Raw genomic sequence first — 16,640 nt, forward strand, 5'->3', positions numbered from 1 at the left:
GGTGATGTGACTGTGTCTTTTTTGGTTTTGTTTTGTTTTAAACTTCAAAGACTGGACTCGTGAGGGTGGTTTGATGTTATTGCTGATCTGATGATAAGCTGCCATCAAAAGGTGCAGACTTGCTGCATCCTTTGTCCGGTATCATTTGCCTGTCCTTTTTGTGAGCCAGTTAAGGGAGCTAAACCAGCAGAAAACTAATAACATTTTTGTAACTTTTTTTTTGGCTGTTTGGTTCCCGGGACCAGCTGAACACAGGTCAGATGAGCAACGTTGTTGGCACAGGAGAAACGCTGAGAGTATGCATGGCTTAGATGCAGTGTCTGAAAACATTTGAAGAATGTAACATCAGTAAAAGATTAAACTTGGTGGGGGCGGGGAATACAATGTTGGTTCTTGTGATTGAACTGAGCACTAAACCAAGTGCTCTTGCTTCTTCGTAATCAAGTAACAGTAAAATTCATCTCTGTTAGCATTAAGGAGTTAAGTAATCAGGGTAAGCTTTTTACTGGTGTGGGTCTGTGAGGAATCATCAGAGGGTTTACTCTGGCATGATTGCTTTAAGGTGAGATAAATTACCGAGGAGATGCCTTTGAGTCTAGAAGAGGTCTAGACTACAAGCCTAGGCAGGTGAAAGATCTTCCCTGTCCCCTGAAATGATAGGTCCACTATGGTACTCTGCACTGAGCAGGATTGCACCCTTTCCTCTTGTTATTGCCAAGAAGTGTTATTCTGGACTGTTCTTGCTCTGTTAGATTGCCTGGAATGAAATGTAAGGAAATTATTCAGACATTTATGATATTGTTAATGATTTGGGGTTTAAAATTAATACTTCAAGCTAAACTTTCCATCTACCCGTTGTAGGTTCAGATTTATGAATTGGAGGAGCACAAGATAGAAACCTGGAGGGGTAAGAATATTTACTACTTGGTTAATAATTTAAAGTGTTCTAATGATTTTTCAGTATAGTGGATTTTTAATTAATCCTAGACTTATCTTGTCTCTCTCCACATACTTTTTAATGAAAGCAGGAATAGTAAAAGCTTGTCCATTTGGTCCTGCTGCTTATTTTTCTACCTGAAACAGTATGTGGACTAGAGTGATCTGGGCTGTATACTACTTTGCCACTGGTTCATGATTAGTACCATCTCACTCTTTAAGAAAGAAAAAAAGAAACTGGCGTAAGGTGGCGTGTATGGCTGTAGAGCTGATGAGTATATGTGGAATGGAAATGTACCTGAGCCAGGATGCAGAATGAATGGATGACCCTATGTATTGAGTGAACTGATGGACGAGCAACAAGCTACGCCTGAGAGGATTGCGTGATGTGATTAGAAATTCATAGAACGTGCTGGGTGTGAACAGAAGTGCTGGGTGCAGGGAGGAAGCTTTATGTAAAAAAAAAAAAAAAAACAACAAAAAAAACCCAAAACAAAAACCTATATGCCGTGCAATAATATAGAAGTACTCTATGCAGCAGACCCTCTCAGAAAAGGAACCGGTAAAGAATTATTTGCTGTTGTCGCAGTGACCTCTGGTGGTAATCAGTTTAGTCCCACTTTTAAAACTTTTCTCTCTTCAGTGTCAGTATAGAGGAACGTGCATAAGTGGTAGAATATCTAAAGTAACTGTATATATTGCTCTCTTTCTTCCGCTTTAGTTTTGTACAAATGAATTCATAAAATGCTTTCATAAAAAAGCTAATGTTTTCATATAAATTGGTAACGGTCTATTAATTTTCTATACACAGAGCTTTATTTACAAGAGACATTTAAACCTTTAGTGAACATCTCCCCAGATGCAAGGTAGGATTTTGCTTTTCGGTCTGCTTAACTTGAAATAAACTAACTCCATCTCAACACTGAATTTAAGGCTTCTTTTATATAATTAGTTTACAATATAAATTGTTTCTTGAGTACAATAATGAAGAACTGTCTTTTAATACAATCAAGAAGGTGTGGGAGCTTTTTATCGCGAGTGAGGACTTTTTTAATTATCCAAAGACGACAATTTTTAGTTTAACTTTTGTCTTTTATCAGTGTAACTGTTCTGGTAAATGAACTAGGATGGATCAAAATTAATTGCCAAAAATATGCAAAAAAGGCAACATGATCACCCTTCAAGCTGGCCTGCAAGTCATGTTTGTTTCATGAAAATCAAAAACTGTACAGAGCCTTTCAGCTGTCTTGTTCTCAGCAATCACAGGAATTGAAAACTTACAGTACTTTTTAATGAAAGTAGCTTTCCTTACCTAAAGAAAAGACAATATCTCTGTGCTTTGTTCTGCTCCACTACTAGGCTGTGTTCCTTAAAAGATAAATGACCATCCTTTTCTTCTTGATGGAATTTGAAAGAAATAGCTTTTAAACTGCCATTATACCTTATTTACCGAAGGGAACTTGAGAGAGAGTTTTAGTTGATCACTTAACAACTTGAGTACTTCTTAACTGCTGAACCGGAGAGTGAAGTCCTGATTCTTGCTTTTCGTTTGTGGCATGGGGTTGCTTATGCCCAGTCAAAGGAAACTGGTGAAGGGAACTCTAGTGATTACCTCAAAGTAATGATATACTGTATCCTCAGCAGAATTGCCACTAAGTCATGAATAAGTTATGAGGAATGTATTTTGAATGGTAGCTGGTTGCAAAGAATATCGTTAAGACAACAAAATAGTATAATTGCTTTCAGCAAAAAGTGCAGCAAGAGAAGTATTGCAATAAAGAAGATGCAGTAGGACGTGTACAAAAGGATACAGCAAGTCAACTTAAGACCTGGTCCAGAAATGGACTGGGGTTCTGTGGCAATCAGACTGCAGCACTTAGGAGTAGTTAAATGCTTACTCCAGGAGTGGAATCTACAGCGCAATGGTGGGAGTCTTGACTCCATGGGTATCAAATGGGGACAGTTCATCCCTGTAATGGACTCGGAACATAGAGTTTATTGTGTGTGGGAAGAAGCCTACTCCAGCAAGTAGGCATTTATCAAAGTTTTACTAACTTTATTACTTAGTAATTTTTTGCAGTTGGTGGTCAGCTGTTTTATCCTAGTCTTACTAGGACCAAGGGGGAAAAAAAATGTTATTTGCAAGAAGAGCAGACTTGCATAGGTTGGAGTATTGGTAAATTGTAGCCTGCAATGTCTGGAGCAATGTTTCGGATCTCCTGAGAATAACTTTGTGCCAATCCCCAGTGATAATTAAGTGAAATGATTAGATAATTGTTTTGGCTTAATTGCATATATGCACTTCCTCATAAAAATGCTCTTCCTAGAAAATGTTACAGAAGTTTGGGACTGAGATGCCTTAAGTGCAAGAACACTATTTTTACTGTTTGTCTGTCTATGAACAAATATCCATTCTGAGTGCAGGGATACTGTGAGCACAGCACTCACTGGAAAAACAGTTTACACTTGTGAAGAAATATTTCTGCTCTACTTTCTACCACAAAAAGTCACTTTCCATCACATTTTCATACTGGTTTTAGATGTTCATGAGCATATTGTTGGTGATGTGTTTTACCAGCTGCAAAAGTTAATCTGAGATCCCTTAACTTCTGTTTTCTATAACGTTAAAGATAATACAAGTAATTACTCATGATATGCACTTCATGGGGGGTTGTAAATATGCGTATATATCACTTGATATTACTCATTGTCAGCTAGAATTCATTAAAAAAAATTAATGTTTTTCTCCTCAGCCTTTTTGATGCTGTATATTCATTGATCAAAAACAAAATCCACAGATTGCCAGTTATAGATCCCGTCAGTGGAAATGCACTTTATATACTTACCCATAAAAGAATCCTCAAGTTCCTCCAGCTTTTTGTAAGTATTTAGTTATGCTTTGCTTAACTGATTTCCACCCCCCTCCGCGCTAGACATCCTTAAGTAATTTAAGTCTTAGTACAGAAACTTCTTGATAAACTTCCATATTCATTGTGTCTGTGCATATCTTTTTTTGATAAGAGAGGAATTAAAGCTTGATGTAGGACCTGTACATTACCTTTACTTTGCTTTAGTCATTTAAAGAAACCTAAACACCAAGGACTTGCCTTGGCTATTTGAGTAGTTTGCTGTCCTTTCTGGAAGATCTACTCAGCTTCAGAAGCTTGTTTACATGAATAGGAAAATTAATTGTCTCCCACAAACGAGAGAATTGTTACTCCCTGTAGCTTATGTCAGTCTCAAGAATGAATAGGAGACCAAACAAAGCAACAGGAGTTAAAAATAAGCATCCAGTATATATATAGTATGTTTTGCTGTCTTCTCTCTTGAGTTTCAGTGGGAATGACATAGCTTAGGATCAAAAGGTTTTAGTGATGGGTTACTACAAAAATAAATACATAAGCAAAAAAACTTTGTTGCAAAAACTTAGTTACATACTTGTAATTTAGAGCTTTGAACAGAAGTAATGCTTCTAGATCTGAGCTTGGTTCGGCTTTACGTTAATCTAGTAGCAGATGTAACAATCAGTTGGAGTCTGTAGATGGATAGACCAATCATATGGAAACATGGTAGGTGTCAAAAACATGGTAGGTGCAGAAAACTGCGCTCTAAATACATTCATTCTGACTGTCCTAGATGTCAGAGATGCCAAAGCCTGCCTTTATGAAGAAGAATCTGGATGAACTTGGAATAGGAACTTACCACAACATTGCCTTCATACATCCAGACACTCCTATCATTAAAGCCTTGAATATATTTGTAGAGAGAAGGATATCGGCATTACCTGTTGTGGATGAGTCAGGTGTGTGTTGGGTCTTCTACATGCAAAAGTGTGGTAAGATAATTGGTGCTGAACCCTGGATTGATCTGGGGGGCTGGGGGGAAGGGGAAGGAGGAGAAAGAATTAAAAAAAAAAAAAAAAAAAAAAGGTGGGAGGAGAAAGGGAATATAAAGAAATATTTATGCAAGATGTAGGCTGATAGGCTTGGAAGGACTTCATGGTTTGGTGGGTTGTTTGTGGTTTTTTCTATCTTTCCTTCTTGACCTGTCTTGTCTTCTTTCTGTGTAATTATAAGATAACAAAAGAAAGCAGGAAGCAAGAAAAATAATTTTGTATTTTAAGCACTTTATTAACTTTTGATTTTCTTTTTAGGAAAAGTTGTAGATATTTATTCCAAATTTGATGTAATAGTAAGTATATCTCTTCTATTTAAATATTGTATAGGCAGTAAGCACTTGGAAATTAATTTGTTAATAGGTCAGTTTGGGATATTTTTTTCCTTAGGCTTTAGTTAACAAATGGAATAAACCAGATTCAGTTCACCATGCACAGCGTTGTTTTTACTATCATTTTTTATTTAAGCTATCCTTAGTAACACTTCTTGCTCACAGGCATCTACTGCTCTGGATGTTACCCAAAATTAGATCTGGCTGTACTATTACAAAAAGAAGGCATAGGCTTTTTATGTTTGTTTCTGGTTTTGAGCTTGGACTTCCTTTTCCCAGCTACTGCCATTCCATGGTCTGTTTTCAAAGAGAATGCAGATTTCTTCATGCAGTCTGGGTCCTTCGTACAACTTGATCTTCTCAGGGAATTAAAACTACTTGGCCCATTTCTTTGTGTGAGTCTGACTCCGGAGCATTGCATCTGTATTCCTTCTGATTTAGACCTAATTCAGGCCACTGTTTCTGGTTTTCCCTTAGGAGTACAACAGCGCAGTCAGATTCATGCCCTGATTTGCCAGCCTTGGAGAGCAAGGGCTCTTCTGTTCTTGTAGTCTTCAGACACTTGAAAAATGTATTTAGGGGTTTTTTTTATCCCTGTCCCCTCCTAGCTGTATGCACCTGCCTTCTAATTGGAACTTCTGATAGCTACATTATTTTTTAGAGATTTAAGTGCCCAAGTTGCTTATTCCACCAACCTGCTAGTGCTAATGAAGAATCCAGATGTCTGAAACGCTGTATAGAATGCTTTCAGAAATATGGAGAATAGTCCCAAATGGAAATACTTTAAGCTTCTAAATATCTCTGGCTGCAAACAGTGCTTTTAATACTGAAAATTTTGCAATGGCACTGTTGTTGCCTGTCTTTTCTAGGCGTTTGTCTTTTTGTTCTTTGGGATTCTCTGCGGTGTAAGATCCTGTTCTGCCATAAAGGCTGGTCAGGGAATAGGTAGTACCTGTAGCAAGAGTTGAGCTAACATATCAAAGACAAGGACATTTCACAGTTGGTGGGTTCAGTGTTTCAATTTCTTTTGTAACTGCATTAGACTTTGAGGCAGGACGTGTTTCCTTTATTACCCGTTCTTTTTCAGAAAGACACCAAAAGGAAGAGGGTTGCTTATGTTTTTCACTCCTTTTCTTGTTTTAACTGATGGGGCAACAAAAAATTATAGGATTTTTAGAGACGCTGGATCATTTCTTTGGAAAAATTATGTATTGGGATCAGAAAAAAAAAATCACCACAAAGGCTTTAGGATATAATTGTTTGCTCCCAGCTAGTAACGTGGGAAAGAGTTAGGGCATCTATTGATGATTTCAGATTTTCCTCACATCTACTAATTTGCTTATTAAATGGGGGAAAAGAGATATTTTGTTCTTGGTGGTATGGCATCCCTGAACATCATCTGGGTTTGAATGTGGATGTACTCTTCAATATCTTTACGATAAAGCAGTTTGAAGATATGTAATACTTCATTTGCTTTGCCTGTTAGCTTCTATTCTTAAAAGATAATCCCCTCCGAGGCTTCCAGTTTGTCATCAGTCTGCTTCAACCTGCTCTTCAAGCTTTAAAAGAAGAAAAAAAAAATCTGAAATGTATAATCTGATCTTTCAATAAGCATAGAATTCGCAAGATTCAGCTGATGATTTTTAACTTTAAACCATGTGGCTAATATGCTTAGTTAAATCAGTGTTTTAAGTAATGCATGTATGTACCGCTGGCTAAGTTGATAGATTCCCCCGCCCCCCCCCCCCCCCCCCTTTCTTTTCATTTTAATACAGTTCTGAATTCATTTTCAGGTTCTGGGAAAAAGCTGGGACTGGTGTAATGGTATAGAAATAGCTTTATATTACACTAATTATTGCGGGTAGGGTGACTTCAGTTTGCAGAGGCTTTTTGTGTTCTCCTAATGTCCTTCATTAGGAATTAGTTAAATGAGTTAACTAAAACTGCTTGTATCTTCATGATCATCTCAAACCTATCTTGTCAAGTCCAGTGCAATTCAATCCAAAAACTTGACCAATCACAGTATATTCTAGCCAAAATTAATCTCATTTTATTGCTTGGTCCAGTGTTTTCATTTTAAAGCTCTGTCTTTGTTCGTCCTTCAGTGCTTCAGTACACAAAATCAATAGGCCAGGATGTGCCAACACTATTAAAATATCGCTATGGTCTTACCTACAAGGAAAGCTTTTGCTGGTCTGGACCAAGTCCTCTTGCTACAAGCATGGTCCTATTCTTAAAATGAAAGTTGAGAATGTCAGCTTTCAAACTCTTCTAATCTTCGTCCGTTCAGTGGTGGTGATGGATTTTCACTTACATTATTTTTATAGTACTTATTAAAATATATGTACACACACACAAAGAATTGTTGTCTAATGGCAGTGCCAGCACAGTCCAGGAGAGGGAGCTTGAGCCCACAAATAAGAAAGGTGAAGAAAATCTTTAATTTGTTCTCTACTTAGATCTCCACCAAGATCTACTTCATGGGTGGTATTCAGAGCAGCTGGTGTCCTCCCCTATCCTATGAAAAACAAACAAACAAACAAATTGTATATTCTAAAATCGGTAGAACTTCATCTTTATGTTTTCTACTCATGGCAAAAGCAGGATGAGTGACATCAAGCCAAATATCAGATAGCAAAGTAAGGAGATTTTCATTGGCCTAATGCATATCACAAAACAGTTTTATCAGTTAGCCCAGTCTGTCATATGGTGTTTAACATAATTGCATGCTTGACTGTTCCCAAAAACTGAAGCTGAAGAGCATCTGCCTTGTTTGATATGTGACTTGGAATAGGCTCAATTTACACCAGAAATGTGTATCTACTTGATGCCAAAATATTTACTTTGTTGAGTACTTTATTACTAAGTACTAAGATGTGTTATGTGCCTTTTTTTTTTTTCCAGAATCTTGCTGCTGAAAAAACATATAATAACCTAGATATCACGGTGACGCAAGCCCTACAGCACCGTTCTCAGTATTTTGAAGGTGTTGTAAAGTGTAGTATGCTGGAAACACTGGAGACCATTGTGGATAGAATAGTGAAGGCTGAGGTGAGTTCACTTTCTATTTTTCCCTTTACTGTAAGTTAAAAGTTGTATTGCCAAACTAATAAATAGTAGAAATTTATCCTTTCTAAGTTATTTTGGTTACTTGGTGAAAGTATTTTTTTTCATAACTACATGTGTTGGGTATCAGTTTGCTTTATAGACTTAGATTATAGATGCTTGTAGGGATGTGCAAAATATTGTACAGTACACGTGTAATAATACTGGGTTATTTGCGTTTCTGTTTTATGACATTAACGGAACTGAATGCAAAGCTGCTTTGAAAGAATCAAGTTTCTTCCAAGCCTGCCACAAGTTTTTCGGACAAATAATTCTTTAAACTCTAGCTTATAGCTAGGTTGATTGGCGTATTGTTCAGGAAATTGAATGGGTACAATTAGTGAATGCATACGGAGTCCTGCACTGCTCTCGTACAAATACTGTGAAACAGGGCCAGAAAATAAATTCTTGTGAAGAAGCCTTCGCTAACTGCTCTTGTAAATGATTTATCTGTGTGCTTCCCAGTCTTTTGGTGCTGTTTATCTTGTTTGTTAGTACTAGGAACTTTCTTACACAAGGAGGTGAATTGAGTATGTAGGTCTTCCTCCTCTCCGCAGAAGAAAATCAGTATTACCAGTTTCAGTTGTCTCCAAGGTTTGATCAACTCCATTTAGATGCTTTAGCTTCTTCAATTACAAGATTTTTTTTTTTTTTCCATCTTCAGGGCTGTAACCATGCATATACTTGATATGAGTAAAACTTCCACTTCCTTAATAACCCCATAGAACCTCCATTAGGCAATTTTTTCTTGTAACTTTCTGCATTTGCTTGAGCTTCTTCCTGAAATTGAATAATTTTAGCATTGCTGATATACAGATTTCAAATTTGGATAACTTTATTATTGTCTTAAGAAGCTTTAGACATTTGGGTTTTAAGAGCAACTCCTACCTTTTGGTTCAGTCTAAACATAGTGAGGTTATATGTAAAAATGCGTCAGTCAAAACTAGAAGCTATTTTTAGCAGCCAGATGAGTGCTTGATCTTACTGGAAATGAAACAAATGAAACAATTACACTGTCCATTTTTCTTTAATTCATTACACTGAGAGAAGAATGAAATGATTAAATATATGCATATACAAAAAACTAATAACCCCATCTAAAATGTCACCAGCATAGTTTCATCAAAAAGAAAACGCAACAATATTTTCTCTCCCTTTCCCCCTCTTTGTTGTTTCCTCCCTGTGTCAGGTGGGTATGACTGTTCAAATAATTCAGAGCTCCTCTTTTCTTGTGTCTCACTAGCAACAAAGTGGTTGACCTCAACCATAAGTTAACCCATCTGTTAAGTCAAGACTGAGGCAGCTTTCTTGCTATCACCTCTGTGAGAAGATGAGAAAAATTCTTTTCACTTTGTTCACCATTATATCTGATTATTTGAACTTAAAATAGTGAAGAGAGAGAATTCACTTAAGTAAAAAGTAAACACGTAGTAGGCTCTCAACTTTTGACAAACATCCTTTTTAGGATCACTTACTTATGAGCTGGTTTAACTGCGATGTTTAGGTTCTACAACTCTGTGCCCGCTTGCAGTGGACTCTGGTGCCAGGACTGACATTAGGGCACTCTCCTGGTTCTGCAGGGGCCTTTCACTGCTGTAGCCTGCTCTGGCCGATGAGCCTCAGGATACAGGAGTATCCACCTACTTTCCCCACAGTTAGGACAAAAGTTTTGTAGTATAAAATGTTTCCTAGAATAGATTTGTAATGATGAAATTGTTATTTAAAAGTACAGTCTTACTGTTGATAAATCTTTCTTCCAAGCCGTGTCCTTGTGTTTATTAACTCTACAGTGAGTTTGCATGGTTAAGTTGAATCTTTTTTTCTGTCTTTGTGCGACATGAGGATTTTAAAACCAATCTGGCACTCAGTTTCAATTGTGTAGCCCTACAAGAAAAATTAGGTTAAAACCAACTTGGACATGTCAAGATACAAGTTCCAGTGCTGTGCCTCTCTCTGTTGAGAAAGTATTTTTCAGAAGGAAGCCTCGTTTTATTACTGTATATCATTTTTTTGAGATCACAGGCTGAGTTGGGCAGAGCCAGTAAGTTGGGGAAAAGTGTTTGATGTGAGTGCCGCTTTTTGAGAGCAGAAGTATTTTAAAGACCTAGATCTTGGCTTAGCTGTCACTTCAAATCTGATTCTGTTGCCATGTCAGATAGCTGTGCGCTTTTTAAACATGCGCTAGTTTTCATTTACATAGGGTAAGCATGTTTGTACTGCTGCGTGAGATTGGTATTGCTAACATTTTGAACCATTCTTTTTTTTCTACTTGTCTTCATACTGCATTACTTTAAGATTTTTTTTTTTTCTTTGCTTTAGCTATTATTTTAAATCAGGCAAATATCTCAAAATATTTTCCCTGCTTTGCAGGTTCATCGTTTGGTGGTAGTGAATGAAGCAGATAGCATTGTGGGTATCATCTCCCTTTCTGACATTCTACAAGCTTTGGTACTCACACCAGCAGGTATGGATGTTGCCTTCTGAGCGTTGCCATAAGTCATTTGGTAGTGTGTACACCCTGCAGGTTTTAATTTATGTGACAATGACGAACTTTTTATTTTCCACTTTTGTAACTGTTTAATCATAGTTCTTAAATACGCTTTTCATTTCTCTTCAGGAAAAAGCTGACAAAATATTAACTGTCAGTCTTTTGTTCACTGAGGAATGCACGCAAAAGCTTCGTGAAAGTCATTGCTGTCCATCTATCTTCTTTTTAGAAAAAAAGGTCTTGTTTTAACACAAAAAACAGGATGAAGTTGAAAGTTGCATGTATAGACAACATCTACAACAGGGCGCCTTCCCCACCTTCCTGAATTTCTGTACTCTGGCCAAGTGCTCCTGGTGTGGCTGCAGCTGTGCTTTCCACTCGCTCTGCAAAGCCACCTCCTCGGAGCCCCGCAGCCGTCCGGCTCGGCTGTGGGTTTTGGTTGGCACGGCTGTGTCGGAGACATCGCCCCAGGCCGCCAGAATTATTCCATTATTAATCTCTGGCGTATTACTAAACACGATCAGGTTCCTTTTAACAGGAGTATCCAACGATAGGTTTATTTCTGCTACTTTTATGTTGGTTGGTTGGGAGGGAGGGAGGGGCGTTTGGGGTTTTTGTTTGTTGGTTTTGGTTTGGGTTGTTTTTTAAGTTTTGCCCAAGTTACTAACCTGTTTTGTGTTCTCAGCTGTAACTTTACTTTGACCACATAAATGACTTCAGTGTCACAACAACTAAAGCAAAGCCCTCTTTTTCTCTTTGAGAGGAAGACAAAGAATGTCTTGAGGATTACGATTTTGCTTCCAAAACAAATCAGACTAAGCAAACACAGCTCGCTAGGTCCTTCAAAAAAAGAAGTCTAAATGTGAGCTTAACTGGGATCTCTTACTTGCACTGATAGATAACATGATAATGTAAAAGTCCTTCTCCTCTGTAGATTTAAAAAAATGTTAATGTAGCTTTTTAAAATAGTAAGATTTCTCCTCTGAAAAGGAGAAATCAGTGATACTGCTGGAGGTATTATGTCAGTGCATCTGGTTCCTTTTAATGACCTGGAAGAGCAAGTAACCCAGCTTTCTGTGAAAGGTAGGGATGAGTATGAGAAGTCAGCCCGAAGGCCTGGGTCAAATGGGCTCATTGCCTAGGAAGAGAATGGAGGGGTATCTGTCCCTCCTAAGCGGGAGGTGTAAAGACAGGCAGACGGTGCCTCTCCAGGCAGAGGAGGTCGTTTCCCCCATGACTGGAGGGCAGAAGGATCCAAGGAGGGTAGATCTTACTGTTAACGGAGCAAAGTTTAGACAGAAAAGATGAATCTGGACACTGACAAACCAAGAGCTTTGTTATACTGGAATTACATGGACACTTAAGTTGCAACTCTGTGAGCTGATATAACGGTGTTCTGTAATTAAAAAGAGCAGCTCCTGCTCCCGTGCTCTGGGTCATGTGCTCCTGGCACTTAGTGTGTGGCTGCACCCACGCTCCTGAGATCCCTCTGTGAGCTGCTTTAACCTATTGATCTAACAGGAAACTGAGCCAGCAAAAAAGCTGCAGTTTTGTCAGTTTGGCACACTAAACCGGCTCACGGGAGACTCACGGGAAGAGACGAGGTGAGGGAAGGCTTTTTTAGGAGCAGTTAGGTGTTAGATTGCAGTTCCACAGGCAACTGCCCCATTTTAGATGGGGATTTGTCTCATGAAGTGAGGATGTCTGCAGTGTAGATCTTGTTTGTAGAGTCCGGAGTATGATTTACCTCTTAGAGTGGATGCGGAAGAGCGACCAGAAAAATCGTGCCCTGAAAGCGTCCATTTCTCTTCACAGACTAGAAAGGAAAATTTACTGACTGGCAGGAATTAAGACCAGCTTACGTTAGGGGGAAGAAAGTATCAGTTGTGATGAGAAAACTGGCTGTGTTTAATGAATTTTTCAGTGTTTGATTGTACATTACAAGTAGTAACTCCAGGTTGCTGGCAAGAGATTCTTGCTCTCTAGAGTTGGATGCTGAAGCCAGGCTCACCATAGGGTTCAGTCGTTGCCCAGCATGTGGCTAGTTTGCGTAGCTGGAGAAGAGGCAAGATGCTGTACAGTCCTGCTGAACAGGTCTCTCGGATCCCTAGTGTAAGCAAAATCGGCCTCTGAGCCAGGAAAAATGGGTCTATCAACTGTAGTCAAACTGAATTCTTATACAGCTTATTCTCAAGCAGGACTTCATTTTTGAGGCTGTGATGATGATTAAGCTTGGCTTCTAAGCTGAGGGACAGGTTTGGGGTGTGGCTTTTTGGTTGTTTGGGTTTTTTTTTTTTAAATAAATTTTTGTGCTGGGGAGAATCTTCAAAGCCACTTTTAGTCACTTCCCAGAAGAGTTACTCAGACTACCTTGCCCACGGAGTTAGAAGCAGTAATGGTCTCAAGGCCTTCCTCACTCTGTTCACATCGGCATTTAGCAATCCTGCAGCGTATTCCTTATAAATGGTATCCAGTACTGAGATCCTGATAACGTGGTCAAAGTTGCAGCATTCAGAATGAGCCGTGCTTTTCCAGAAGCCAAAGGCTACGTGCGTAAGGGAATCACGCGTGTTTTTTCCCTCTTCTGTTAACAGGTGCCAAACAAAAGGAGAACGAAAGCGAATGACTGCTGTGAATGCGTACGCGTTTGTAGGAGAACTTGAACAAAGTTTCTGGGTCAAGTTTGTCTCAAGAACTGTGACTGCAATAGAAGAGAGCAGGATGGTTGAGAATGTGTATTGGGACTTAGTGATGGATGATGAGTCTATTCCCCCAGTGATGTCGCAAAAAAAGCAGCATGACAAAAGCTTATGTTAAAATGTAGGCTTGTATTTCAAAATGTCTTCAAAACATTTGCTGGAAGACTTCACATGATGTCCTTCATTAAAATGCACTGTATTCTGAAACTTTTTCATTTTGTATTTGACAGAAGTCACTGGTCAGCAATGGATATATGTGACATAAGGCAAGTGTATGGCATATTCATATCATAGTGCCTTATGTCAAAATACAGCAATATGTCATCACTGTTGCCCATCACTGTCAAAGGAAGTGTTGTGCTAAACGAGACACTGTATTTGAATGTGAAAGTCTTTAAACCTAAAACCAAATCAGTTTCAGTTCTCATTAGATTTGTCATAAAAGCTGTAATTTGAATATCGGTAGACTTCTTTAAAACTTCAATGACAGTTTTGTGTTAAATGTTGCATTCTGAACCGAGATGTAAACCAAGACTGATTTTAAAAACAGCTTTATTTATTTTTACTTTCATGACAATTTTTTACACATCTTTGGTGGATAGCTAAAATTTCACCATATCCATTAATAAACTGTTGATTGTTATACAGACAAGTGGTAGATTTTCTCATTATTTAAAACCGTGGAGGTGCAGAAGCTGTGGCCTGTTGATCAGTCCGTATTACTTGAGCTGAAGATTTCAGAAGCGTGGATCGAAAGTGCTCCGTACTGTAACACACAGGCACCGTGGAGGAAATGAGGTGCCAGAGAACAATATTTTTGTCTGTATTAAAGTGTAAAACGATGTTTGTACAACAAAACCGAAACTTTTTATTGTATATGACTTGTACAGCAGTGGAGGAGTGAGGAAAGCTGTGGGGTATTTGCTACTGTAAATGTACTGTAAAGTTTGAAGATGAGACTTTTATAATTGTAGATTCTTGTAGATGGAAGAAATTAAACCCTACAACATCAGTTTGTCTTCAGCAGTTCTTGCCAAGTTCTTTTGCATGTATACGTGTACGTGCATTCTGATTAGCGTAAACTAGGCATAGAAGCGTTCTTCTTTTCCTTCGGCTTTAGAGGCGGCTTACGCTAATGGCATAATGCAGGCAGTACTTTTTCCTGTGTTTCCAGCCTGTACTGGAATAATGGCAGCAAAATTGATCTGTTATTTGTTCCATTTATAAACATGGAGGCAAGAGATTAACCCTTTTCAGTTTGCTTATAAAATGTGAGGTTTTTAAGAGTAATGAAAAAGCCTTTCTTCAGAACTTTTCCGCTTTCTAGAAGAATTTAAATTTTGAACTAAATGGGTGAATTATTTTCTTCTTACTGGCATCTTTCATGTACAAAAAATATTCCTGTAGCACAGAACGGAAACTGTCCTCTTAGACTGTACCTCACTTTCTTACTCTCTGAAAAACACTGCCAAGTCTTCTCCAGCACCTTTTCTGATGGGGTAAATAGCGAACAGACTCTGTTCCCCGCAATTCCGGGTGGTGTTGAATGGAAAGAGCTGGTTCGGCCTCACGGCAGCGACCTTGGGGCCTGGTGCCGATTGCTGCCATCAGAGATTACCTTTGTTGGGGAGATGGAGGGATGATAGAAAATAAAAAATAGTGGCTCTTCGTCTTTGTGGGGTGTGTGGAGGAGCTCTCTCTATCACTGGTCTGCGTGAGCATGTTCTTCAGCCCTGTATTCAGGGCATTTTTGAAGATGATGAAGAATTGAGCCAATGATACGTTGGTTGCTGTTTGGTTGTTGTTTGTTTTGTTTTTTTTTTTTAATATACTGTATTTTTTAGCACAAAGTCTCTTGGCCCTGTTCCATGCAGACAGCTTTGGGCCCGTCTGCATAAATCAGTATGCAGAAAGGCAGAATGAATTTGCAGTTTTCGAACGACCGTGTACAGACTACCTCTTTTAACGTTATTACAAGTGCTGTTGATGTGTGGTGGACGCAGGACTAGCAAAATTATGGAAAGCAGCCTCCTCGGTGATACAGAACTGTACTCGGAGACTTTCTACCCTTACTGGAATTCAGTTCTGAATTTTGAATTTGTGAGCAGCAGAATCACAGCGTAACTCCACCAGCACGAATAAACAGCAGTGCTATCAAAAAGGCACTCTGCTCGTACTGGCGCCAGTACCAGTGCTGATGCAGTAAACAAACCTAAAGAAATCATGTCATTTTTCATACGGAGCGGTTTACTACAGAGCTAGAAAAAATGCTTGTTCCAACATAGGGGAGGGACAGGAATAGGTAAATGAGGGTAGAGAAAGGAGGGGTGACAGCAGCAGCGCTGCAGGTACCGGATTGAAGTGACAGTGCCGCTCAAGCTGTGAGCGAGGACTCTTCACGTGCCTCAGCCATGGAAAAAAATGAATAAAACATCGCTAAACTCAAGGTCTTGCAAATTTATAACTGATTTTTCCCTCAGGGCAGGCAGCGAGTAGTACCAGAGGTGTGGGACCACAGCCCCGGCGCTGGGTGCTCCCTGCCTTTCCGCAGACGGGGCCAGGCTGCAAACGGCGGCGGCAGCCTCCGCTGGAAGCCCGCTCCGTAGCGCAGGGGATCTCCTGTCCCGAGGATGTGGGACGCTGTCGAAATGGTTTCTGCTTTAACCGGCAGGACTGTAACGCGTGATTGGTTTCTGTGCTTCCCTGTGCGTTTCCTCGCCCAGCAAGGGATCCCCGCGAAGGATTATTCTAAAGCGCTGCTTGGGCTCGGAAGGGAGCAGATTAAGTCTGGGTTTTACCTACCCTGGATATTTTTAGCTCTTTAGGCGTAAGAAAATGTTTCTTGTTTCAGCTGTCAGTCTTTTCCAGTACCTAGAGATGCTGTGAACTAACGGAGGGAAATTATCCTTTGCTGACACTGATCACTTGACCGATGAAAACATTTCCCTGTTTTACCTCTGGAATCCTTTCGGTTAAAAGGTCGGAGATCTTTAAGCCCCCCAGACAGCATTTGCTGTTTGCTAGGAACTGAACTGCAGTCGTTGTATATCCGAGGATATATGATCATCTTCTTTTCCTACGGAATATTGTCCTGCCGGGACCGTTTGGGTAACACAGAAGGAACCAGCCTCACTGTCCGAGGCCTGAGCTCTTGCCCTCACGGCAGACAAGGAATCCGACCGAAG

General features: G+C 39.4%; 1 protein-coding gene across 9 annotated transcripts in view; it reads left to right on the forward strand.

The window, feature by feature from the left end:
- PRKAG2 (protein kinase AMP-activated non-catalytic subunit gamma 2) overlaps nt 1-14,473 on the forward strand; it is a 228,908-nt gene extending 214,435 nt beyond the window's left edge. For all 9 annotated transcript variants that reach the window (XM_087730584.1, XM_087730609.1, XM_087730592.1 and 6 more), the window contains 8 exons: nt 862-907; nt 1,748-1,802; nt 3,690-3,816; nt 4,573-4,738; nt 5,090-5,127; nt 8,068-8,214; nt 10,639-10,732; nt 13,351-14,473. In XM_087730584.1, the coding sequence (XP_087586710.1) occupies nt 862-907; nt 1,748-1,802; nt 3,690-3,816; nt 4,573-4,738; nt 5,090-5,127; nt 8,068-8,214; nt 10,639-10,732; nt 13,351-13,382 (705 nt within the window). In that variant the 3' untranslated portion in view covers nt 13,383-14,473. The remainder of the gene's footprint in view (nt 1-861; nt 908-1,747; nt 1,803-3,689; nt 3,817-4,572; nt 4,739-5,089; nt 5,128-8,067; nt 8,215-10,638; nt 10,733-13,350) is intronic.
- Nucleotides 14,474-16,640: the final 2,167 nt, after the last annotated feature.

This window comes from Nipponia nippon, unplaced genomic scaffold (genome assembly GCF_047370975.1).
Source record: "Nipponia nippon isolate SJK-2023a ecotype South Korea unplaced genomic scaffold, ASM4737097v1 scaffold_1, whole genome shotgun sequence".
Taxonomy (NCBI): Eukaryota; Metazoa; Chordata; class Aves; order Pelecaniformes; family Threskiornithidae; genus Nipponia; species Nipponia nippon.